This window comes from Sus scrofa, chromosome 5 (genome assembly GCF_000003025.6).
Source record: "Sus scrofa isolate TJ Tabasco breed Duroc chromosome 5, Sscrofa11.1, whole genome shotgun sequence".
In the NCBI taxonomy this organism is placed as follows: Eukaryota; Metazoa; Chordata; class Mammalia; order Artiodactyla; family Suidae; genus Sus; species Sus scrofa.
This window is the reverse complement of record NC_010447.5, coordinates 6,993,539-7,017,936: the sequence shown is the minus strand read 5'-3', so window position 1 is coordinate 7,017,936 and position 24,398 is coordinate 6,993,539. Positions and strand designations below refer to the sequence as shown.

General features: G+C 56.4%; 2 protein-coding genes across 3 annotated transcripts in view; one reads left to right on the top strand and one right to left on the bottom strand.

Annotated features, from left to right (window-relative positions):
* Positions 1-3,554, top strand: part of ACO2 (aconitase 2) — a 56,641-nt gene extending 53,087 nt beyond the window's left edge. The window contains 6 exon segments of the mRNA NM_213954.1: positions 113-148; positions 151-267; positions 1,363-1,554; positions 1,960-2,092; positions 2,556-2,677; positions 3,125-3,554. Of these exon segments, the coding sequence (NP_999119.1) occupies positions 113-148; positions 151-267; positions 1,363-1,554; positions 1,960-2,092; positions 2,556-2,677; positions 3,125-3,262 (738 nt within the window). The 3' untranslated portion in view covers positions 3,263-3,554.
* On the bottom strand, positions 3,466-18,247 carry POLR3H (RNA polymerase III subunit H). Of its 2 annotated transcripts, none has more exons than XM_001929133.5 (6): positions 17,047-18,247; positions 13,847-13,943; positions 7,572-7,658; positions 7,104-7,167; positions 5,573-5,774; positions 3,466-4,815 (listed from the first exon to the last, which is right to left on the bottom strand). In XM_001929133.5, exons 1-6 carry the CDS (start codon positions 17,155-17,157, stop codon positions 4,762-4,764), a joined length of 615 nt encoding a protein of 204 aa, XP_001929168.1. In that variant the 5' UTR covers positions 17,158-18,247; the 3' UTR covers positions 3,466-4,761. The 2 variants fall into 2 exon arrangements, with proteins under 2 accessions (XP_001929168.1, XP_013837476.1); XM_013982022.2 differs by lacking the exon at positions 17,047-18,247 and adding an exon at positions 15,392-15,841.

The window sequence follows — 24,398 nt, the reverse complement described above, 5'->3', positions numbered from 1 at the left end:
CCGCCTCGACCCGGGGACCCCAGGCAGCCACTGTCGCTAGGAGGGAGGGGCCAGAGCCTGTCCATGTGGGGACTGAGCGTGTGGTGCCATCACGCCCTGTCCCCTGCTGCAGGAGTTCGACCCTGGACAGGACACGTACCAGCACCCCCCAAGGACAGCAGCGGGCAGCGGGTGGACGTGAGCCCCACCAGCCAGCGCCTGCAGCTCCTGGAGCCTTTCGACAAGTGGGACGGCAAAGACCTGGAGGACCTGCAGATTCTCATCAAGGTCGGTGGCGTAGGGGCTGGGGAGCGCAGCCCTGCCCGCCAGCTCGCCCGCCTCCGGGCCCTGGTGGAGGAGACAGGCCAGATCAGGGTGGGGCAGGAAGGGAGGCCTGGCGGCAGGGCGCCGAGGCCATCTGTCACCCACGGTCCCCTTTCCCACTGCCCAGGACCGAGCAGAGCGGGTCTGGCCAGCTGCTGTCTGGCTCAGCAGTCCAGCTGCAGCTAGTGAGGGCCACCTCTGGTGGTGTGAATGCGGCACAGGGAGGGCCGGGGCTAGGTGTGACCCTGCATAGCAGGTCTCCAAAGCCACTGATTCCTTTGTTCCCACCACTGGTGTCAGTGGGTACGGCCTGTGTTTGGGAGTGGAGCAGACTGGCCTTTGTGGTGTGGCCAGAGGCCTCAGGCGCGTGTCAGGCATGCACTTACCCTCTTTACTAAGGGGTCTCCAGGCGGTGACACAGCCGCTGTTAAGCCCACGAGGTAGATGAAACTGATCAGTCACCAGCCAAAACCCAGACACATCCCTTGGCTCCTCTGTGTGTCTGACACAAGGTCTGTAGCTGGTCTTCTGGCCTGGGCATCTCATACCTGTCCTCCATGTCCGGTCTCTGCCCCTTTGTTGGGGGGTGGGCGACAGTCTGGCCTGAGCCCTCTTGGCCTGAGTGTGGTGATGCCAAGACTGCAGACCATATGTGAAAGCCTGACGTGCTTCTCTTTTTTTTTTATTTTTTGTCCCTTTTAGGGCCTTACTCGTGGCATATGGAGGTTCCCAGGCTAGGGGTCGAATCAGAGCTATAACTGCTGGCCTACACCACAGCCATGCGGGATCCGAGCCGTGTCTGCGACCTACACCACAGCTCACGGCAACGCCAGATCCTTAACCTGCTGAGTGAGGCCAGGGCTCGAACCCACATCGTCATAGATCCTAGTCAGGTTCAATACCACGGAGCCACGACGGGAACTCCCACTGACATGCTTTTCTTGTCACCATTCCTGGGTTGCAGCCACTGGGGTCCACTGCCTGTTTCTAGAGGCCTCACCCTTCACCCACCACTCAGACGCCATGCCCTGACCTGTTTTCTCTGCTCACCCACTCAAGGTCAAAGGCAAGTGTACCACTGACCACATCTCGGCTGCTGGCCCCTGGCTCAAGTTCCGTGGGCACCTGGACAACATCTCCAATAACTTGCTCATCGGTGCCATCAACATTGAAAACGGCAAGGCCAACTCCGTGCGCAATGCTGTCACCCAGGAGTTTGGTCCTGTCCCTGACACTGCCCGCTACTACAAGGTGGATCAGAGGTGGTGGGGACAGGGGTGGGGGTCCTCTGGCACCTCCTGGTGGCTGGTGGGGCAGGGTGGGTGCTCTCCACCCCCGAGTCCACACCGGCAGCTCAGCAGTTGAACTGTGTCCCAGTGCCGTGGAGGCAGTCCCACGTCTGTCACCCCCGCTGCATTCCCTCTGCCTGGCTCTGCTCCCACGCTGTGCCCTCCACCCCCCACCTGCCTCCCGTCTGAACACCTTCCCAGGCCCCCTGCAGTCAGGGCCCCTGTCTGTCACCATCTTCCCAGTGCCTGGTTTGGGCCTGAGCCACCTCCAGCTTCACTTGTTCTTGACCTGTGAGCCTTGAGAGCCCCAGAGCTAAGCAGGAGGTGAGCCCCCTTCCCTCAGACTCACTCCTCCCCTTTCTGACAGCAACACGGCATCCGGTGGGTGGTGATCGGAGATGAGAACTACGGCGAGGGCTCGAGCCGGGAGCATGCGGCCCTGGAGCCGCGCCACCTCGGGGGCCGGGCCATCATCACCAAGAGCTTCGCCAGGATCCACGGTGAGCTGGGGCCGGGGCCCAGCCCCATCCACTCCCTCACTGGCAGCCCAAGGCCCCAGCGGGCCTAGAGCCCGGTGTCTGGTTTCCAGGCTGCGTCCACACAGCTCCCATTGTCCACCGCCGCGCACAGGCTGTGTGGCCGCCTCAGCCTCCATCTGCAGCATGTGCTGGTCTCCTTCCAAACCTGCCGACCAAAGCAAGTGAAGTCTGGGGCACGTGGTCAAAGGATGTTCCGATTGTGAAACACGGCACAGAGTACACATGACGGGGACCCAACACGGGGCCCCACGTCACTGGGAGGGCAGCCACCCTGGTTCTCACGGTCACTGCCCCAGTGTGTCCCACCACGGCAGGACCAGGGCTGTCTCTCCCAGAGCCCTATCTGGCTTGGATGGCGAGGCTCCTTGCAGATCTGGGCGGTGCGGGACCTGTCCCTGTGGACTAAGTGTCTTCTGCCTTCTAGAAACCAACCTGAAGAAGCAGGGCCTGCTGCCCCTGACCTTCGCCGACCCAGCGGACTACAACAAGATCCACCCCGTGGACAAGCTGACCATCCAGGGCCTGAAGGACTTTGCCCCTGGCAAGGTCAGGGGCCAGGGAAGGCGGGAGGGTCAGGCAGCCCCTTTCCCCAGGGCCCTGCTGATAAGGGGGAGGGGCGGCAGCCACTTTGGTTCCCTTCCTTCTATACCCGGCCCCACCTGCACCTCCTCCCACGAGCCTTTGTTCCCGCTAGAAGGGGCCTTCAGTTCAAGTCACCGTTCAGAGAGCTGCGCCTTCCTGGCGATGCGGGCGCAGCCAGCTCAGGCCCGCCTACAGGCCGCTCGCTGGCCCAGGCTCAGCACTTAAGAGGCCGCCAGCTCGTGCCCAGCAGGACTCTGGGCATTAAACCGCCCAGGTCTTAACCTTGGTCCCCCCAGGCCCAGAGCGAGCCTGGGACTTGGCCGCCTTGCTGGCCCAGCCCTCCCACGGCCTGGCCGACCTGGGGCCACGTTCCCAAGCCGCAGCCCACCCACACCTGCCCCTCCCTCACAGCCCCTGAAGTGCATCATCAAGCACCCCAACGGGACCCAGGAGACCATCCTGCTGAACCACACTTTCAACGAGACCCAGATCGAGTGGTTCCGCGCCGGCAGTGCCCTCAACAGAATGAAGGAGCTGCAGCAGAAATAAGGCCCTGCTCTGCCACCACTGCCCACCGTCCGTCCTGCTCTTCAGACCCAGCTCCGCTGTCCCAAGTGCAGTCCATGTCATCAGAGCCGGACCTGAGCTGATCCCGCCACGGCTTCACTCCGAGAGGGTGCGGCCAGGCCCTCTCTTCCCTTGGCCCACGGAGTGGCCGCCAGTTGGGGACAGGGGCGAGGTTCGTAATGTTTCAACTCCTTGCCTTCCTGTTTTTAGTTTGATTCAGATCTTAAGCAGCTTCATGCAACTGTATTTATTTTTGATGATAAGACTTCCATCTAAATTTTTCTCCTGCCTGATCATTTCACTGGTAGCTGAAGGATTTTTAAAGAAACCTTTTGCTCTTGCAAAGAAAATAAGAATCTAAATCCAGTGACTCTTGCTCTGTGAGTGGTGGTTTCTCTGTGCTATTACCAACTCCATTACCACGGCTGCCCGGCAGCCCCGCCACAGCTGGACCCGTCACCACACTTGGGACTTTTCTTTCAGCCCTACCAGGCCGCCTCCCTACCCCCGAATATTACAGTAGCTTCCCAGCTGCGCTGGGGAGTGGGCCCAAGATAGAGCCTCCCCCTTCCCCTGGGCATTGAGTTGCCCCAGAGTGTCTATTTTACAGACAGGCCACCACGTCCAAGGTCACAACTCGTCCATTCCTCTGTGCACTGTCCCCCCCCAGCACAAAGTGGCAGCAGGCACCGTTCTGCAACTGCTCCTCTCGCTGGAGCACCTCCAGGCCCGTGTCCGCCTGAACCTGAGCCGGGAGACCCCTTCATCAGGACAAGGCTGGCCTGACAGACATCTGGTGGTGCTACCAGACCGACCATGTCCCAGTCCTGCCAGGAGTGAGTCTGGCAAAGCCACTCTGCTGAATAAACGAGGAGGCGCCTGCTGGTGCCAGGATCCCGCATCACCAGCAGACAGACCCACAGGGTGTTCCTGGTGTGGCCGAAGTCCGAGAGTGACAGCTGGCCCAAGGCTTCCTGCTGTACTGCTGGTGGGGGCACAAGAGCAGGTCACCAGCCCTCGCCCCCTTAGGCCAGCCAAGCCCACCGCCTCCATTTTCCTGAGTCCACATGCTGGTGGGAAGGAAGGTGGTTGGCCCTACAAGGTCAGACCCGGCTCAGCACCTGGCAGCTATGCCAAGCTCTGCCAGTCCAGAGCCTGGCCTGAGGGCGCCTGGACCTCTCAACCCCCAAGTCCTGCTTGCGGGGGCTGGAGCATCTCCAGAAGTGATTTGGGGTGAGGCAGGACATGCTGTGCCAGCTGTGGCAACCCGGTGACCTCACATCATTGAGACAGGGTGGCTCGTCCATCATTTATTACATGTCTTTGCTGTTGCGGAGAGGCAGCGGTCCACCGGGCTGAGACGTCGGCTCTGGGAGGTCGGGGGCGGCCACAACCTGGTGAGGGACGGTCTCCACTCCTCGGCATCCGCAGAAGCGCTGTGGTCTCCAGGGCCGGCCGCAGGCCACTGTCCAGGCGCAGGGCTAGCTGCTAGTCCACCAGGAGAGAAGGCCGAGGCCCGGCTCACAAATGGATCCCTGCCGGGGGTAGAGGAACAGGCACCTTCAGGGCTGGAGCCACCTCCAGCAGAGGGGCCCCTCCCTCCAGGGACCCAGCAAGCCCAGCACAGGCTAAAGCGAGGGTGGGGCTGGTGCCAATCAATCAGGAGGCTCTGGGGACATCTGGGAGCCACACCAGCACCCCCACTGGTCCAGACACCTGTCCTCCAGCCTCTCCTGAGGCCTGTCCAGAAAATGCTGGTTTACTGGGGCCACGGCCCCCAGACCTGGTGACACACACAGGCACCAGCAGACCAGTCCTTGGCCTGCCCTTCCAAGCCACCTGGGGTCTAGTCCTGCCAGAGAGGCCGTGTGACCCCGAGCCCCTGCCTCCAAACACATGGAGGGGGCATGCCCGGGGCCACCCATATGAATACCAGAAAACCCTACCAGCAGGCCCCTGAGGTCCCCCTTTTGTCATGTGTCACTGGCTCCATGAGGGTAAAAGACAAAAGGGACCCGGTCAGAAATGGCTGTCCCTGCCACCAGCTCCGAGGGTCACCCCACCCTGAAGTCTTTCTCTTGGTTTCTGCCTCAGCCCCTTGATCAGCAGCCTCGTCCCTCTCTCGTGGGCAGGGGTCAGACTCACCCCCCTTCCCAAGAGCCACGGCAGCCCTGACCCTGCTGCGTGGGTCCCTGCCGGGCCCGCAGGTCACCCAGGGAGAGGTGACCGCCATGGGGGGATGGGGTCTGGCGGGTCCTCCCGCGGTTCGAACGGGGGCGTCGCACAGCTCACCACAAGCGTGTATGGAGCCTCCTTCCTTGGCAGCTCCTCGCTGGACGAGGCGGCCTCGGCCGAGCTGGGCCCCGTGGGGGACGTGTCCACGAAGCTCTCGTCCACCACCCGGAAGCGGAGCTCCTCGCCAGTGTCCATGTACAGGTCGTGCGCCCCCTCCTCCGTCTCGTACTCCCACACCCACACCTGCTCTGCTTCGTCGCTGGGCAGGGCGCAGGGTCAAGGCAACAACCAGGGCGCAGGGGAGCCCTGCGGCTGGGGGTTCCTCCCAAGGCGCCCACCCCCAGGAAACCCAATCCCAGGCCGAGCTTGCTGTGTCTGCAAAGTCACAGAAACAGGCCCGGCCCAGGTGCAGGAGGCCAGGCCGGGTCGGGCCAGCCCCGGGCCCACAGGGAGCAGCCAGAGGTCCGCAGCGCAGGGACCCAGGCTGGGCCCACGTGCGGCTGGCACCACGCAACACAGCAGGAAGGAGGCGCCAGAGCAGAGCCCAGCTGGCCTCTCAATGTGGAATGACCCCAGCCCCTTGGGGCCCGCGAGGCCTCTCAGCTCCGCCACCCACCAGGGCCCAGGCCCAAGCTCCCGAGGCCTCGGGTCCCCTTGGCGAAAGCAGCACCTGCAGCACGGCCTACCCTCCAGGGCTCAGCGGGGAGGCAGTCAAACAGCACACGAGGAAAGTGCTTTCCAGGGACCCGTGGTGGCCCGAGCACAGCTGAGCTGGCCACACCTTGTGCCCAGCGCCAGGCCCATCTCCGGGCCTTGCGCGCTCTGACCAGCAGGCAGTGCAGGGCTTTGCCAGCTTCCGGAGGACACACGGGAGGGGAGGTCACCAGCCCAAGGGACCAGCCAGCCTGGGCCAGGTTTCCTGACAAGTTCCAGAGTCAAAAACCCTGGAAACTCTGCCCCGGCCCAACCAGCTAGACACGCGTGAGCACACACCTGCACACACACAGGCACACCGGGATCCCTACACAGCCCGGGTGCCCGCATCCACAGAGTCCACACTGAAGGGCCAGGCTGCCCTCCAGCAGCAGCCCCGCAGGTGGGTCCTGCCTCTCCTCAGTCCCATGTGGGCACTGTGGGTGCAGCGGGACAGGTGGGGTCCCTCCCAGTGGGCAGGCTCAGTGACACCCACAGAAACAGCAACCCCGTGCACAGGGTGCTGGGACAGGGACAACGGGAGAAGCCAGCAAGGGGATCTTAAACCAGCCCAGGACCCGCAGAGCCAAGCCCTCGAGCAGAGGAGGGGAGGTGGGCCAGCCGGGCGGACCTCTAGAGGGAGGTGACCTTGGAGAGGATTCCTGAGGCGACGACCTAAGCGAAGGAGCTGGAACCAGGCCTGACGGCCCAGACGGAGGCGCAGGTGTGGAAACACCACGGTCCGTGGGGGACGCACAGGCCGGCCGGCGCCCCCAGAGCAAAATGCAGCCCGGAGGAGGAGGCAGAGGCCAGCGGCATCAGGCCACCAGACCCAGGGCCAGCTTGAGGGCCACCCAGGGCTCCTCTGTGACCCACTCTAACCTTGGGAGGATACAACTTGGCCGGCTGCTGCAGCGACTCCGGAGGGATGAGAATGTCATCAAAGAACCCTAGAGAGACTGGAAGACACACAGGGGACAGCCTGGGACAGGGCTCGCGGCGACAGGCAAGTCCCTGTCACGTGTGCTGCCCAAGGAGCTCTAGCCCCTCCCCTGCCGGGCGCGGGGAGCAGCAGACCCGAGGACTGAGTCGCCTCTGCCAGCTCCAACGCCCGCCCCGGGGTCCTGACTTGTGCCACCTGGTGAGGGCCCCCAGCTGGCCGAGGTCCTCCCTGTCACACGAGGGGACTGCGTGTCCCCCTCGCTCACAGCTACTCAGACCACTTGGGAAGGTTCCGCTTCAGTGTCTGACCCCTCCCCGGACCACGCAGCCCAGCACAGAAGCTAACGGGAGGCGGGCTGGCCAGGCCACCTGTCCCCGCTGTGCTCCCAGGGCCCCTCTGAGGACTCGGGGCCCGCGTTACCGTGCACGCCCTCCGGGCTGCAGCCCTTGATCTTCCCAATCAGGATCTCGTCCAGGAACGGGTGAAACACCACGTAGCGAAAGTGAACTGGAAGCCAAGACAGCGGGTTGGTGACATGCGGGCCACCAGGATCAGCGGCTTTGCCTCTGGCAGCCCGCACTTTCTGGTGGCCACGTTTACTCACAGTACGCGGCCCAGTGTCCCCCCAGAGCCCAGGCCAGGCGCCCCTGTGGGCCTGGACCTGTCGGCTCACCCCCACCTCCTGCAAGGCCACAGCCTGACCCTCATAAGAGGCCAGCAGCACTGGCCTTGGAACTGAGGCCTGGCTGCCAAATCCATGAGATGAGTCACGCCTGAGCCCAGATTCTGGGCCAGCGATGACTCCAAAGTCAATCCCAACCGTCCTCCAGGCTCTCCTTTAAATTCTAACGAGGGCAGAAGCAACGGCAAAGAGAACCAGGTTTGGAAACAAGCTCCCCGTCCTGCTGATTGGCCAAGTCTGCCCCAGGCGCAACTCTGACCTGGCACAAAATGCTAAAAATGCCCTGAAACTGGGGCCAATAATGCAGCAAAAATGCCTCTGCGGGTTCTCAGGTCCTGCTGTCCCCACTCACCTGACTCCAAGGAAAACACAGGTGAGGTCTATGCCCACATCACACACCGACTCCGTGGCCTGGCCAAGGCCATCTCTGCATCACTCCCGCCCCGGCCGAGAGCCCCGGAGGCAGCGTCTGGGGCCTGAACACGGCCAGGGCTAGAGAACGACCATGAGGCTCCCCCTGTCAGTCGCCCAGTGCCCATCACAACCCACCTCTGTGCGTGAGGAAGTGGCTCAGAGAGGCTGAGAACCTGCTCCCAGCCACTCAGCTGTTCCGCCAGCAGAGGACTTCAGGTCTCTAAACCACCAGACAGGGCCTCGGAGTTGAACCTACCTTCCTCAGACAGCTTCTGCTACCAGCACCCTCAGTTGCCTGGTCTGCCAGCCTCACCCTGGGGACAGCAGGGACCACCTGACCCTAGATCCCTGCCAGGCTGCTTCCACAGGGCTCCACCAGGCGGGAAAGGAGAGGGGCAGCTGGTGCCCCCTCCGTCCCTGTGGGGAGACACACGCAAGCCTGGGCATCACCCAGAGGGGAGAGGCTCAGGCTGACCCCGATGGAGCAGCCGAGGGCAGATGTCACCACACACAGTATAGAAAAACTCTGTCCCCTGTCCATCCCAACATCCATTCAGCTTAAGAAAGGCCCCACAGAGCTTCTGCCAGATCTGTGCCAGGCCTAGTTTGGGCACTGGGCTTACGGGTGCAGGACACTACATGATCCTGTGCTCAGGGACTCGAGTCGGGAACAAGCACATCCAAAAGCAAACGGCGAGCAACCCACATGCCCATTCGACAGGTGACAGGATAAGCAAAATGTGACACGTCCATACGATGGCCTCAAAAAGGAATAAAGTACCGACACAGGCAACAACATGGATGAACCTTGCAGACACTGTGCTGCACAAAATCAGCCAGTCACAAAAGGCCGCATCTTAACATGAGAGAAAGAATGTATACGTGTGTGTGTGCGTGTCTGGGGCACTTTGCTGGACAGCAGAAATTGACAGAACAATGTAAACCAACTATAATAAAAATTTTTTAAAAAGGTCACATCTTATAGGATTCTGTTCATATGAAACGTCCAGAATAGGCAAATCCAGACACAGAAAGCATATACTGATGGCTGCCAGGGACCAGCCAAGCGGGGAGGGGGATAACTGCTGATGGATATGGGGTTTCTTTATACACACACACACACATATACACACACACATATATATACACATATACATATGTACACACACATATACACACACATACACACATATATATTTTTTTAGTTCTTTTCTTGCCCACACTCGTGGCATGCGAAGTTTCCGGGCCAGGGATCGAGCCCACCCCGTAGCAGTGACCTGAGCCACAACACTGACAAATACCAGGCCAGATCCTTAACCAACTAGACTATCAGGGAACTCCATTTTTTTTTTTAATGGTTTACTACAGTTTTTTTTCATTTTGCAATGTTTTGCTGAAGTACAGTTGATCTACAATGTTAATTTCTGCTGTGCAACCAAGTGATTCAGTTATACATGCACGTTTCCATTCTTTTCAGATTCTTCTCCCATAAAGGTTGTCACAAGCACTGAGCAAAACCAGCTGCGCCATCCAGCAGACCATCGTTCCGTAAAGAAGTACACCACGCAGGTGCCAATCCCAAACACCCGGTCCGTCTCTCTCCCCGGGGTTTCTTTTTGGGGTGATGAAGCTGTTCTGAGGCAGTTCCCACCACGGCTCAGTGGAAGCGAACCCAACTAGTGTCCATGAGGATGTAGGTTCAATCCCTGGCCTCGCTCAGTAGGTTAAGGATCCGGCATTGCCATGAGCTGTGGTGTAGGTTGCAGACGCAGCTCAGACCTGGCATTGCTGTGGCTGTGGTGTAGGCTGGCAGCTGCAGCTCCAATTTGACCCCTAGCCTGGGAACCTCCATGAGCCGTGGGGGTAGCCCTAAAAAGACCGAAAGAACGAACGAACGAACGAAAAACTGTTCTGGAATGAGACAACGGTGACAGCCGTACAATTCTGTGACTATACCAGCCACTGCGTTCTATGCTTTAAAAGGGTCAATTCTGGAGTTCCCTGGTGGTCAGCAGGTTAAGGATCAGGTGTTGTCACTGCTGTGGCTGGGGATCAATCTGACCTGAGCACGGCCAACAAAAGGGGGGGGTGAATTTTATGGTATATGAATTATATCTTAATTAAAAATTATAAAGGAGGCCAGAGACCAGCTGGAGGGCCAGGTGGATAGTGCTGTGCTGGGGGCCACCTCCCGAGGGCCCCACCTGATGCTCTAGGGATGTTTCACCTGCAGGTAGGAAGCCTGGAAAGTCAAAAAGGATGGGTCTGAAGGACCAGTAAGAAGACAAAGACCCGTCCTTAGGTGTGGGCTCGAACAACCTTTGTCCCAGGATAGCAAGTTGCTTTAGGACGTAGAGAGTTTCTTCAAAGGACCAACAGCACGATCCCCCACATGAGGTGCCTGGAGCAGCCGAATTCACCGACGGAAAGCAGATCGCCGGTGGCCAGGGCTGGGCGGGGGGCTGCTCTTTAGTGTGAGAGAGATTCAGTCTTAGAAGAGAAGAAAGTTCTGGAGGTGGATGGTGGTGATGGCGCACAATGAAGGAAATGTCCTGAATGCCACTGAACTAGACACTAAAAGTCGTTAAAGTGACAAATTCTACGTTACCTATGTTTTATCATAACTTCTGAAAAAAGGAAAAAGAACAAAGCAAACGGTGAGCACAGACAGGCCGCTCCAGAGTCCAGGGCGGCCCTAAGCTGGCCACAGGCGAGGGCAGCAGGCGGGCACCGGGTCTAGCTGACCTGAGGGCACAGAGAACATGGGGCTGGTGCCATGTCAAGGTGCCCTAAGTGGGGTAAGGCTGGCCGATCAGGGCCAGGGGCACAGATCAGAGGCTGGCATCTCATGACACTTGCCGTGTGCCAGGCAGCAACCAAAGGCTTCCCACGGTTGTTCTGGTTCACTCGCAATCGCTGTGTGAGGCAGGGACTCCTACTGCTGTACCATTTCTCCAGACCCGAGAGAGGGCATGTGCCCCAGGTACAAGCAGTCCTAGAACGAACTAGAGGTCGACTGGTAAATGAACAACCCTCTAAGCGAAGGCAGAGGCCGGGTGAAGCACATGCGCGCGTGCACACGCACACACCCACCCACCCACCCCACTCCCCCTCGGCCACAGGCCTGGTGGGCAGTGGTGGGAGCGGGGCCTGGGCTCGGGGTGGGCCCCGAAGCCTGACAACTGATCCCTACCACACAACACACCTCACCCTGCTCCACACTTGAGGGACCATGAGGAGCCTTAGAGGCGCGCGTGTTAATCCCATTTTACAGATGAAGACACTGAGGCTGAGGAAGGCAGTTACCTGCCCAAGGTCCCCATGGAGCCGGGGAGGGGGGAGAGCCAGAATTCAAATCCGGATCCGTGTGCCAGGCCTAACCCAGCGCTCCACTTACTCGGTACCTCGTCCCCAAGAACACGGGGGACCAGGGCCAAGGGGCGTGAGGGGGGAGAGCACCTGCCAGAAGTCCTGCCAGGAGCAGAAACCACCAAATGAGTGGACGCCACTTCCTGAGACGGAACTTTTTTCTGGGTTTTTCTTCACGTTCTGAGCCCCTCACCACTTGCCTCCTGGACAGCCGGGCCCGTCCAACGCCAGAGCCGGCTCAGCTCGAAGGCGTCCTTCTCCGCAAACGAGGCTCTCGAGTCTCCCTCTGCGGCTGACGGAGCCGCCCTCGCCCCGCGCAGCCGCCCGCGTGGACTGCGCCCCTGCAGCCGCACACCAGGCAGCCGCGCGGCACGTTCTGGAAAGCTCGGACAGCTCTGTGCCGAGGCTGACCCCCCAGGACAGGCGAGGGCAGGGCTCCCTGGACGTGGCCTCGCGTGCCCACCACCGGGCTCCCCAGGCCAGAGCCTCTGACTCAGCGGGTGCAGGACAGGCGGGTGAGCTGACGGCGAGAGCGGGCCTCCACCCTGAGGCCCCGAACCACCCCGAAGGCGCCCCTGCCCTCTGCTCTGATTTGGTTTGGTGCAGGCAGGAGAGAGAAGGCCCCACTTCCTCCCCAGCGCTCGCCTCGAGGTGACCCTCCCTCCACCCCTCCCTCCCTCCAGGTCTCGTGACCACCCCTCGACCCAGGGTGCACACCCCTTGGCCGTGTGACTGCAGCCTCCCATCCAGAGGGAGCCTGCTCCTCCATCCCTGGGCGCTGGCCTCGGCCACATGACCCGCTTTGGCCAATGGGACATAAGCAGAGGCCTGAACAGCCTTTGTGCCCTGGGGCTCCGGCTGTGCTTTGGTGCGAGTAGGCCTCCTGAAGGATGAGACCAGAGATACTCAGCAGCAGAGATGGGCAGTCCAGCCCCGGCCCCCCACCCAACCAGTCTGCCAACCACCAGACACCCCACACCCTCCAGCACAAGCCAAGCCGGCCCAGAGAACCACAGAATCGGGAGCAACGATTCAAGTACATGAGCCATTGAGCACGCGCACAGTGCCAGGGTCCTGGCCTAAGAGCTTTGCATGTATTTCCGTAGTAATCTTCACCACAGTCCTATAAGAGAAGGCCTACTGTTAACTGCATTTTACCAAAGACAAAAAGAGGCACAGAGAGGTTACATGTTCTGCTCAGGACACACAGCAAGTAAGTAGCAGAGCTGGGATTTAAACCCAAAGGCCATACTTTTTTGTGTTGTTTTGGTTTTTCAGGGCTGCATCTGCAGCAAATGGAAGTCCCCAGGCTAGGGTTTGACTCAGAGCTGCAACTGTCAGCCTACACCACAGCCACAGCAACTGGGGAACCAAGCCTTGCCTGCGACCTACACCACAGCTCACAGCAACACTGGATCCCTAACCCAGTGAACGGGGGTCAAACTCACATCCTCGTGGAAACCAGTTGGGTTCTTAACCTGCTGAGCCACAATGGTCACTCCCTGGAGGGCATACTTTTAACCATTATGTCCTGGGGCCCCTCAAAGTCTCCCACCCCCTCCAAGAGGGGTAACTGGGCTCCCCTCTGCTCTCCCGATTTGTGTTTAATTTTTAAATTTAATTTTTTTTTGCTCTTTAGGGCCACAGGTGCAGCATATGGAGGTTCCCAGGCTAGGGGTCCCATCAGAGCTGTACCCTCCAGCCTACACCACAGCCACAGCAACGTGGGATCCAAACCGCACTTGTGACCTACACCACAGCTCACAGCAACGCCGGATCCTTAACCCACTGATGGAGGCCAGGGACTGAACCCACGTCCTCATGGATACTAGTCAGTTCATTACCACTGAGCCACCACGGGAACTCTGCTCTCCCCACTTTTAACCTGGCAGTGACAACTCCAAGTGTCTCCCGTTGTCTGGCCACACACCCCTACCTGAGCAGCCTAAGAGCCAGACAGAGCAGGGCTCAATCACACATGAGACCACAGGGGACACAGAACCACAGTCTCAGAGCTGCAGAGGCCTTGAGAACCACCTGGTCTACGTCCCCTTTCTTACAGGTGGGAAACCGAGGCCCAGAGAGGGGAAGATTCCGCCTAGGATCACCCAGGAAGTTCCTGGCAGAGTCAGGACTAGGCCCCAGGTCTCCCAACCCCCAGACCAGGACCCCCTCCCCCGACTGAAAACAGCCCCGAGAAACCCAACGCCCGGGAGGAGCGGGTACTTACCTTTGGTGTGTGACGCGCCGTCCCCAGGGAACACGTAGGCATCCTCCAGCTTGGTGATGTCAAACAGACAGATGCAGAGTCCCACGTTGTATACAACCTGTGTGTGTCCAAGTTCCCACCCAGTGACGCTCGGGCCCAGCTCCCCGGACAGTCCCTCCTGACTCGGGGCCTCCCCCCAGCCCAGGGCATCCCTGTGTTACAGCTGGTTAACCCAACCCCAGTAGGATGCTGAGCTCTGCAATGCACAGGGCCTGGGTGACAAGGGAGACGCAGGTTGCGATGGCAGCTCCACGACTCCCTGTGTGACCGCCAAGGTCACTTGCTGGGCTTCAGTTTCCCTATCTGCAAAAATGGACACACCAGGCGGTGGGCTTGTTAAATCAAGAGAGAACAGATGTGACGCCCTCGCCTGCACCCAGCTCACCTGCTAGAAAGAACCACCCTCAATCAAGGCTCAGGATCATTACCAAGAAGAATCAGTTCCACCTACACTTTCTAAGGTCCCGAGTCCATTCTAGAGCAGACGGTTCAGTGTCAGAGCCACAGCTATCGCCGCTCAGCTCACAAAGTCTCAGACACAGAAATGTGGCAACAGGGACTGGGGCTGGGGAGCAGAGCTTCCGTGCCTGCCCGCTTGCATCTCTCACAAGTGTCCTATCCTAATAAATCTATTTCTTGCCTATCAAAAAAAAAAAAAAAAAAAAAAAACAGGGACTGGGGCCGGCAGAGTGACACACGGGAGGCCCTGAGACGGTGCAGAAAACAGGCAGAGGACGTCCCATGCCCCATGTCCACCTCGTGCTACTCCAAAGGACGGGCCACTGGTGTCTGCCTATCTGACACCAGCGTCACCATCCCCGAATTAGAGACCACGCCAGACTGTTCAAGGCTCAGCAAGAAGCTCAGAGGACTCAAAGTCCTGGCCAGACCTCACCACCATGAGGCACAGAGAATGGCTGGTTTTGGAAGCACAACGGGACCTTGGCTGGACAGCCTCCTCTCAAATGATTAAATACGGAAATACTTGTCCCAACAGGTCACTGAAGGACGTGTGGCACAAAGGGACTACACTCCCTTCTTGGTCATTTCACATCTTTTCTTTGTCCCCTTAGCGGCCCCCTCTCCTACCTCACAAAGTAACCAGACACCATCCACTAAGGACTCCCTGTGTTCTCTCCACCAACAACTCCCCCCAGGTCTGTACCCCCCATCTTCTGCGACTTAAGCCTCTATGGAAGAGACTTGCCTCCTGTTTCAAACCAGCCAATCTTCCTCCCGCTGGCTCCTCCTCAGCCTATTACCTCCTGCTGTTCTACAGATGAAGGTCATTACTTGATCAAGGCCCACGGGCCCAGTTCCAGCCTGGCTCCCCCTCCTCTGCTCAGGCCACACCAGCCTCCTCCATGCCATGTTAGGTGCGAGACTCCCTCCTGCCACAGGGCCTTTGCACACGCTGTTTCTGCTTCCAGAAGTGTCTTTGCCCAGCTCTACGCTTTGCCCTGAAGTGTCCTCCAAGACAAATCTGCTAAATTAGTTCTTTCTCACCATCAGATCCCAGCTCAAGCATCACCTTCCTAATAAAGCCTCTTGTCTCCCTCACTGCAGGTGAAATTCTGTCATTCCATGGGTTCGCGAACACCTGTTTTCATAGCATTTAGCTCAATTTGTCTAAAGACACTCAACTGTGGGAATCGCTTGCTCACATCTGCTTTTCCCACGAGACTACAGAGCAAAAGCTTGTCTTTTATTCGTTCAATAAACACTTACGTAAATATGGGGGACAGAGGGGAAGAAGACAAGAGTTCATGCTCTCATGGAGAGGGAAAGAGAAAAACAGAAATCAACTAAACAGGAATTCCCTACTACCTCAGGGGCTAAGGACCTGGAATTGTCACTACTGTGGCACAGGTTCAATCCCTGGCCTGCCAACTTCAGCACGCCGAGGGCCGGGCCAGCAAAAAAAAAAATGAGAGGGAGTTACTGCTGCGGCTCAGTGCTGACGAACCCGACTAGTAACCATGAGGACTTGGGTTTGATCCCTGGCCTCACTCAGAGGGTTAAGGATCCGGTGTTGCTGTGAGCTGTGGTGTAGGTCCCAGACATGGCTCGGATCCCTTGTTGCTGTGGCTGTGTAGGCTGGCAGCTGCAGCTCTGATTCAACCCCTAGCCTGGGAACTTCCATATGCCATGGGTGTGGCCCTAAAATGCAAAAAAAGAAAAGAAAAGGCAGTGGGAAGGCCTCTGACGACTTGGCACTAAGGCATGCAGGCCTGGCACATAAAAGGTGCACAAGCGTTCTTTTGCAGAAATAAACGTGACAGCCAACTTTAAACTACCATCCACCTTCCCAGAAACAATGGATGGTTGGACAGCAATTATTATTTCCACTTTACATATGGAAACTGAAGCCCAAATGGGGTAAATGACCTGCCCCAAACTGCAAAGTAAGGAGTTCCCATCGTGGCGCAGCGGAAATGAATCCAACTAGGAACCATGAGGTTGCAGGTGTGATCCCTGGCCTTGCTCAGCAGGTTAAGAATACACCGTTGCAGTTGTGGTGTAGGTTGCAGACGGCGGCTGGGATCTGGTTGCTGTGGTTGTGGCGTAGATCCGGCAGCTGTAGCTGATTCAACGCCTAGGCTGGGAACCTCCATATGCCGCGAATGAGGCCCTAAAAAAGCAAAAAAAAAAAAAGCAAAATAATTCGGAAGGGTCCCACTTGCAGCGGCCTTCCCCCTTCCCCCCCCCCCTTTTTGGTTATTTTGCACCCGCGGCATATGGAAGTTCCCAGGCTAGGGGTCAAATCGGAGCCTACACCACAGCCACAGCAACGTCAGATTCAAGCCGCGTCTCCGACCTACACCACAGCTCACAGCAACGCTGGATCCTTAACCCACTGCGGCCAGGGATCGAACTTGTGTCCTCAAGGATACTAGTCAGGTTCGTTTCCGCTAAGCCATGACGGCAACTCCACGACGGCCTTTTTTTCAAGCCCAGTTTTTCTTTTGATTCCCTCCAACATTCTTGTGGGGTAAGGATTACCCCTATCCCATGCACAGGTGAAGAAACCGAGCTCTGAGACGTTAGGCTACTTGCCCAAGGCCGAGGCTTGGCACCGACAGGCCGAAAGCGGGCAAGTAAGCAGCGCTGGGCCCTCTCCGGCCAAGGCCGGCCAGCGACCCCATGGACCCAGTCAGTACCTTGTTGGCCAATTTCTTGTTCAGCTCCTCGGCAATAGAGTCGTTGAGCTTCCTCTCAAACTGCCACGGGGGTATCCGCACGGTGTCAACCATCTCCACCAGGACAAACATCCCGCCTGCGCGGGGGACTCTGGGAACGCGAGTGTCAGTCACGCACAGACACCTGGGGCGGCGGGGATGCCGGGGCCCGCTCTGTCGGTCCCAGTCGCTGACGGGGCGGCGGGGATGCCGGAGCCCGCTCTGTCGGTCCCAGTCCCGGAGCCCCCCAGGTCGGCAACGGAGCTGGAAGCCGGGGCCTAGGGTATCTCCGTAAGGGGCGTGCTCCTCTACTGCAAGCAGAGGAAGCTGAGGCTCCACGGGGAGGACCTCCTGGTCGCGCGGGAGGGGCGCGCAGCCCAGTCAAGCCACACACACCACGCACTACGCACCACGTGCCTCCGCCACGCACCGCGGACCCACGCCAGCAGCACTACTACGGACGATAGTCCAAATCCGGTAGCTTCCGGGAGACCGACCAATAAGAAGCTTCGGTCCGCCCCGTCGCGAGGCGGGGCTACGTACCGGTCTGCTCGGGACGGGGCCACCCCTTCCGCCTGCGTGGAATCGTCAATCCCAGGCAACGCTTTCAGGTTGCTAGGCGACCTCTGTGCCACCGGGCCATCTCTGCTTGACCTGTGCAGTACTCTCCTGGCTCAGGCCTACCTCGACGCTGCAGCCGGCCCTTCCAAATGCAAACACAGTATGCCTAGACCCTTCAATACTCTGGAATCGGGGACACTGGGCTGGAAAGGAGCAGGCGAGACCTTTATAGGATGATAGAAATGTTCTGTATCTTCTTTTTGCCGGTGGTTACACAGGTGTAGACAGTTGTCAAAACTCGTCGACCTCAAGACTTAAGATCTTTGCATTTACTTGTAATTCAGATTACATCTCAATTGAAAAGGGATAATAAATTGGGACAAAAAAAAAACAACCAAAAACCAAAAAACCCTTACTGATTTACTTTTGAATTAGCAATAAGGTCCAAAATCTTTATCATAGCTCACAAGGCCCTGCGTGGTCTTGTCATTGTCCACTCCTCCAGCCCTGGTTTGTTCTGTCTCACCACATTCCAGTCTCACTCATCTTCATGTGATAGCTAACATGGGCTTGGACTAAAAGAATTTCATACCTTGGAGTTCCCGTTGTGGCGCAGTGGTTAACGAATCCGACTAGGAACCATGAGATTGCGGGTTCGATCCTTGGCCTTGCTCAGTGGGTTTAGGATCTGGCGTTGCCGTGAGCTGTGGTGTAGGTTGCAGATGCGGCTCGGATCCAGCGTTGCTGTGGCTGTGGTGTAGGATGGCGGCTACAGCTCCAATTAGACCCCTAGCCTGGGAACCTCCATATGCTGCGAGAGCGGCCCAAGAAATGGCAAAAAGACAAAAAAAAAAAAAAAAGAATTCCATACCTTGTCTAAGGCCATGGGCTGCTAAGTGGTAGAAGTGGGCCCCATACAAATCTGTACAGTACACAGCCTTCGTGGAAATACACTGCGGGGGGGGGGTGTTCCTTGTCTGTTTGGTTTTGGCCATGCCTGTGGCATGTGAAAGTTCCCTGGGTCAGAGATGGAACCCAAGCCACAGCAGCTATCCCAGCCACTGCAGTGACAATGCCAGATCCTTAACCCACTGCCCTACAAGTGAACTCTACACTGCAGTGTCTTGTTTTGTCATTTCTTTTCTTTCTTTTTTTTTTTTTTTTTTGTCTTTTTGCTATTTCTTGGGCCGCGCCCGCGGCATATGGAGGTTCCCAGGCTAGGGGTTGAATCGGAGCTGTAGCCACCGGCCTACACCAGAGCCACAGCAACGCGGGATCCGAGCCACGTCTTCGACCTACACCACAGCTCACGGCAACGCCAGACCCTTAACCCACTGAGCAAGGGCAGGGACCGAACCCGCAACCTCATGGTTCCTAGTCGGATTCGTTAACCACTGCACCACGACGGGAACTCCTGTTTTGTCATTTCTTACTGCAGTATAGTTTTTGTTTGTTTGTTTGCTTTTTACGGCCACAACCCTGGCATATAGAAGTACCCATTCTAGGCATCTAATTGGAGCTACAGTTGCCGGCCTATGCCACAACCACAACAATGCAGAATCTGAGCCGTGTCTGCAGCCTACACCACAGCTCACGGCAACGCCAGATCCTTAACCACTGAGTGAGGTCAGGGATCGAACCGGCAACCTCATGGTTACCAGTTAGATTTGTTTCCGCTGTGCCACAACAGGAACTCCCATTGCAGTGTAGTTGATTTTCCATATTGTGTTAATTTCTGCTGCACAGCAAAGTGATTCAGTTATAAACACACATTCTTTTTAAAATATACTTTTCCTATGGTTTATCATAGGATATTGAATATAGCTCCCTGTTGTTTATCCATTCTATGTATAATAGCTTACATTTGCTAACCCCAACCTCCTGCTCCGTCTCTTTCCCAGCCCCCTTCCCCTTGGCGACCTCAAGTCTGTTCTCTGTGTCTGTGAGCCTCTTTCTGTTTTGCAGATAGTTTCATTCATTCGCCATAGTTTAGTTTATTTTATCTTTGGCCATGCCCACCGTGGCATGTGGAAGTTCCTGGGCCAGGGATTGAACCCGAGCCACAGCAGCAACCCAGGCCACTGCAGTGAAAACACCAGATCCTTAACCTAATGAGCCACAAGGGAACTCCCATTTGTCATATTTTCGATTTTGCATATAAGTGATATCATACGGTATTTGTCTTTCTCTTTCTGACTTCACATCATATGATAATCTCTAGTTGCATACACCGCATTGTGGTTTTTTGGTTTTTTGTTTTCCTTTTTAGGCTACATTCATGGCATATGGATGTTCCTGGGCCAGGGATTGGATCCATGCCACAGCCTTACACCACAGGCGCCAGATCTTTAACCCATTGTGGTGGCCCGAGGATCAAATCAGCAACACCACAGAGACAAGTCCCATCATTAACCCACTGCACCACAGCGGGAGCTCCTCACTGCCATGTTTTAGTCAAATAAAAATTTAAACAAATAAAAAGAGACTTGGAGTATATGATAGAGGCACTCAGAAATGCATGGTCACTGTAAACCAGCTGTAATGGAAAAAATAAAAATCGTTATAAATGAAAAAAAAAGAACAACAGCGAAAAAAGAAATGCATGGTGCTTCACCTTGCTGATTTCACACCAATAGGGATCTTTCCATGAGTTTGGCTGCAGGGACCGAATTTGGCCTTCCCAGCATCTATATTTTTATTTATAGGCCTGTTTGCCTCTCCTAGGATTTGAGCTACTTGAAGACAGGGGGAAATGCTACTTCAGCTCTGTATTCCCACAATCCGCTAACATCATTCCTAAGATGCACTCAGTACCAGTGTGTTTAGGAGATTATATTAATTCTTTCTCTCAAATCTCAAATTCCCCTTTTTCATTCCATTCCCACTGCTACCGCCCTGAAATTCTTTTCCCTGCCACCGTGGCGTTTAGACACCACACATCCCAGCTCCTGGACTGGATCTTTCCTGCAAGCGACCTCCACACTGTCACAAAAGCCTTCCCTTCAGGAATCTCTTGTGCCCACACAGAGAGTTCTGGATTAAACCCAGGCTTCCTCTCCAGCCTCACCTCCCTTCTGTCCTCTAGGCACTGGTAGCTTCCAGCCCCAAGGATGCAAACACCAGGATCCCGTGTTGCTGTGGCTGTGGGGTAGGCCGGCAGCTACAGCTCTGATTTGATCCCAAGCCTGGGAACCTCCATATGCTGCAATGCGGCCCTAAAAAGACAACACAAAACAGGTTAGAATTAGGAAATGACACAGTGACACATGGGCTGGAGGGAACAGTGGATGGGAAGGGGCTGATGTGGAGACAGGAATGCCAGGAAGGAAATTCCTGAGTAGCCCTGGTAAGAGAAGGCGGGAGCAAGGCTGGGCCGCTGAGAGCCCACAGAAAGCAAAGCTGGGCCCCGTCCAGAGGTTGTCAGGGGATGGTGTCAGCATCAGGGTGCAGGACCTGGGAACGGAAGTGGGAGGAGCCAGCGCCTGAGGCCTTTCACTGAGATGGGAAACTGGAGGAGGGCCAGGCTGGGGGGCGAGGCCAGCATTGCTGAGCTCAATGTTTTGGGTTCCCAGGCTTCTTTTATGGTATTCAGCTCACAGGATCGCAACAGTCATTTGTTGGCACGGCTGGTTTCCTCATTAGGAAAAACAGGGACCAGGCGTCCTTATTAATTCTCTGTGCCATTCCACGGACGCTTTGAGGTGGCTCACAAAACCGCACAAAGACTTGGTCTGCAAGCTCCTCAACGGCAGAGGACGTTTCCATCCTGTTCCCCCACGTCCTCAGGGCCTAGGCCGGTGCCTGGCACAAGATCAGGGCTGCTAAATATGCGTTATTTGAATGAACAAAAGGATGGCAAAATAATTGCTAGGAGTGTAGGAGGGAGGGAGAAATAGGGCTGGAAACTAATCCAGGAGGAGGAGAGCCCAGTGGGTGGTTGAGGCCATGGAATTCCCAGGCCACAGCGCCCTAGCTGAGCAACCACGGCCGAGCCCGAGAACCCCTTGGCACACCAGAGCCTCTCTGTAAAGTGGAGATAATATTGGAACCCATCTCAAATGACTGTCCATCAGTGGAGGACTGGATGAAAAATATACATGGTGTATCATGAAGTGAAACAGTATGAAGACATCAAAAAGGATGAGAATGCTCACTGCGTAATGACATAGAATGAGATTCAGGATACATTGCTAAGCATAAAAATGCAAGGCGCGTGACGTTCCCATCGTGGCTCAGCGTTTAGCGAATCCGACTAGGAACCATGGGGTTGCAGGTTCGATCCCTGGCCTTGCTCAGTGGGTTAAGGATCCGGCGTTGCTGTAAGCTGTGGTGTAAGTTACAGATGTGGCTCAGATCCAGAGTTGCTGTGGCTGTGGTGTAGGCCAGCAGCTGTAGCTCCGATTGGACCCCTAGCCTGGGAACCTCCATATGCCGAGGGAACGGCCCAAGAAATGGCAAAAAAAAGACAAAAAAAAAAAAAAGCAAAGCGCAGACTTCCCATTGTGGTGCTGGAGCAGAAACGAAATCAACTAGTATCCATGCAGACGAGGGTTCAATCCCCAGCCTTGCTCAGTGGGTTTAGGATTCAACGTTACCATGAGCTGCAGTGCAGTTCTCAGACACGGCTTGGATCTGGTGTTGCTGTGGCTGTGGCACAGGCTGGCAGCTGCCGCTGTGATTAGACTCCTAGGCTGGGAACCTGCATATGCCGCGGGTGCAGCCCTAAAAAAAAGACAAAAAGAAAAAGAAAAGAATCTTTGATGTTTGGGATTATGGTTACATATTACATTCAAATTCAAAACTGAATAAAATTTAAATTAAAAAAGCAATTAAGGGGTGTTCCCACTGTGGCCCAACGGGATCAGAGGTGTCTCTGCAGTGCTGCAATTCGGGTTCAATCACTGGCCGGGAACAATGGGTTAAGGATCTGGCATTGCTGCAGCTGCCACATAGGTCACAGCTGTGGCCTGGATTAAAGATCTGGGTCCACATGCTGCAAGTGTGGCAAAAAAAAAAAAAAAAAGCAATTAACATTTTTTTCACATCTTAAAAAAAAAACCAAAAACCCTCTCAACCCCCTTTTCCTTCCAGCTACTGCCCCATTTTCTGCTCCCTTTACCACCAAAACTGCTTGAAGGAGTCATCCATGATTGCTATCTCCAAATCCTTTCTTTTTGTCTTCCACCTGCTCTGGTCAGGTTTTTGGCCCCACCTCTCAACCCACGCTGCTTTCTCAAGGTCGCCCATCTTCACGTTGCCAAACCGGTGACAATTCTCCTCCGTCCTCAAGGGCAGCGTTGATCTTAGCTGATCACCCCCTCCTTCTTCACACACTTTCTACAGGGCTTCCGGGAGCCCAGGCTCAGTCGGCCCGCCTTCCTCCGAGGCTCCGCCCCCACCTCTGCATGTGGGTGGGCCTCCCGGTGGCCGCTGGGTCCACAGTCCTGCCTGTGGCTTCAGGGCACGTAGAGCATCCTCGGCTGGAGGCGCCTGCATCCTCTGTCCACCTGTCTGCTCCACTTCTGCATTTGGCAACTCAACCGTAACCTGGGCCCAAATTTTTTCTTCTTTTTTCTTTTGTCTTTCTAGGGCCGCACCCTAAACATGGAGGTTCTCAGGCTAGGAGTGGAATCGGAGCTACAGCTGCTGGCCTACACCACAGCCACAGCAGAGCCAGATCTGAGCCACATCTGCGACCTACATCACAGCTCACAGCAACACCGGATCTTTAACCCACTGAGCCCTGCCAGGGATCAAACCCGCAACCCCATGGTTACTTAGTCGGATTTGTCTCTGCTGAGCCAAGACGGGAACTCCAACCTGGGCCAAAATGGAACTCCTGGTCGCCACTCCTCTGCAAACCTGCTCCTATCACAGGTTTCTCCAAAAGGATTTCTTTCTTTTTTTTTTTTTTTTTTTTTTTGCTGCACTTGAGGCGTTAGGACGTTTCCAGGCCAGGGATGGAAACAGCAACACAGCTGCGACCTAAGCCACAGCAGGGACAATGCCGGATCCTTAACCTGTGGCACCACCACAGGACGCCTTGAAAAGGACTTCTTCCTTCTGATCGCTCAGACCGGAGCCTGGGAATCAGCCTTGACTCCTCCTTGTCTCTGACACCCTGTGTGAACGCTTGAACAAACACTCTTATTTCTACCCCCAAAATGCATCCAAAATCCAGCCCCTCCCCATTGCCTCCACTGGCTGCAGGCTGGGTGCCCCATTCCTGCCCTCACTACTCAACATAGAAGCCAAAGGGACACCTCTTTTTTTTTTTTGCTTTTTAGGACCACACTCATGGTATGTGGAAGTTCCCAGGCTAGGGGTTGAATCAGAGCTACAGCTGCCAGCCTACACCACAGCCACAGCAATGCGGGATCCAAACCTACACCACAGCTCACAGCAATGCCTGATCCCCAACCCACAGAGTGAGGCCAGAGATTGAACCCGAATCCTCATGGATACCAGTCTGATTTGTTTCCACTGCACCACCAGGGGAACACCCACCACTCCCCTATTTTAAATTGGGAATCAGGAGTTCCCGTTGTGGTGCAGCGGAAACAAATCCGACTAGGAACCATAAGGTTGCAGGTTTGATCCCTGGCCTTGCTCAGGGGGTTAAGGATCCGGCGTTGCCGTGAGCTGTGGTGTAGGTTGCAGACATAGCTTGGATCTGGTGTTGCTGTGGCTGTGGCATAGGCCAGAGGCTGCAGGTCTGATTACCTAGCCTGGGAACTCCATGTGCTGCGGGTGCAGCCCCCCCCCAAAAAAAG

Coding starts and splice junctions, on each gene's coding strand:
- POLR3H (XM_001929133.5), bottom strand. CDS start 17,157: ATGTTTGTCCTGGTGGAGATGGTTGACACCGTGCGGATACCCCCGTGG. Junction 13,944..17,046: donor ACAAGAAATTGGCCAACAAG/GTACTGACTGGG, acceptor GGACACACACAG/GTTGTATACAACGTGGGACT. Junction 5,775..7,103: donor CTGCAGCAGCCGGCCAAGTT/GTATCCTCCCAA, acceptor CGCCCTGCCCAG/CGACGAAGCAGAGCAGGTGT.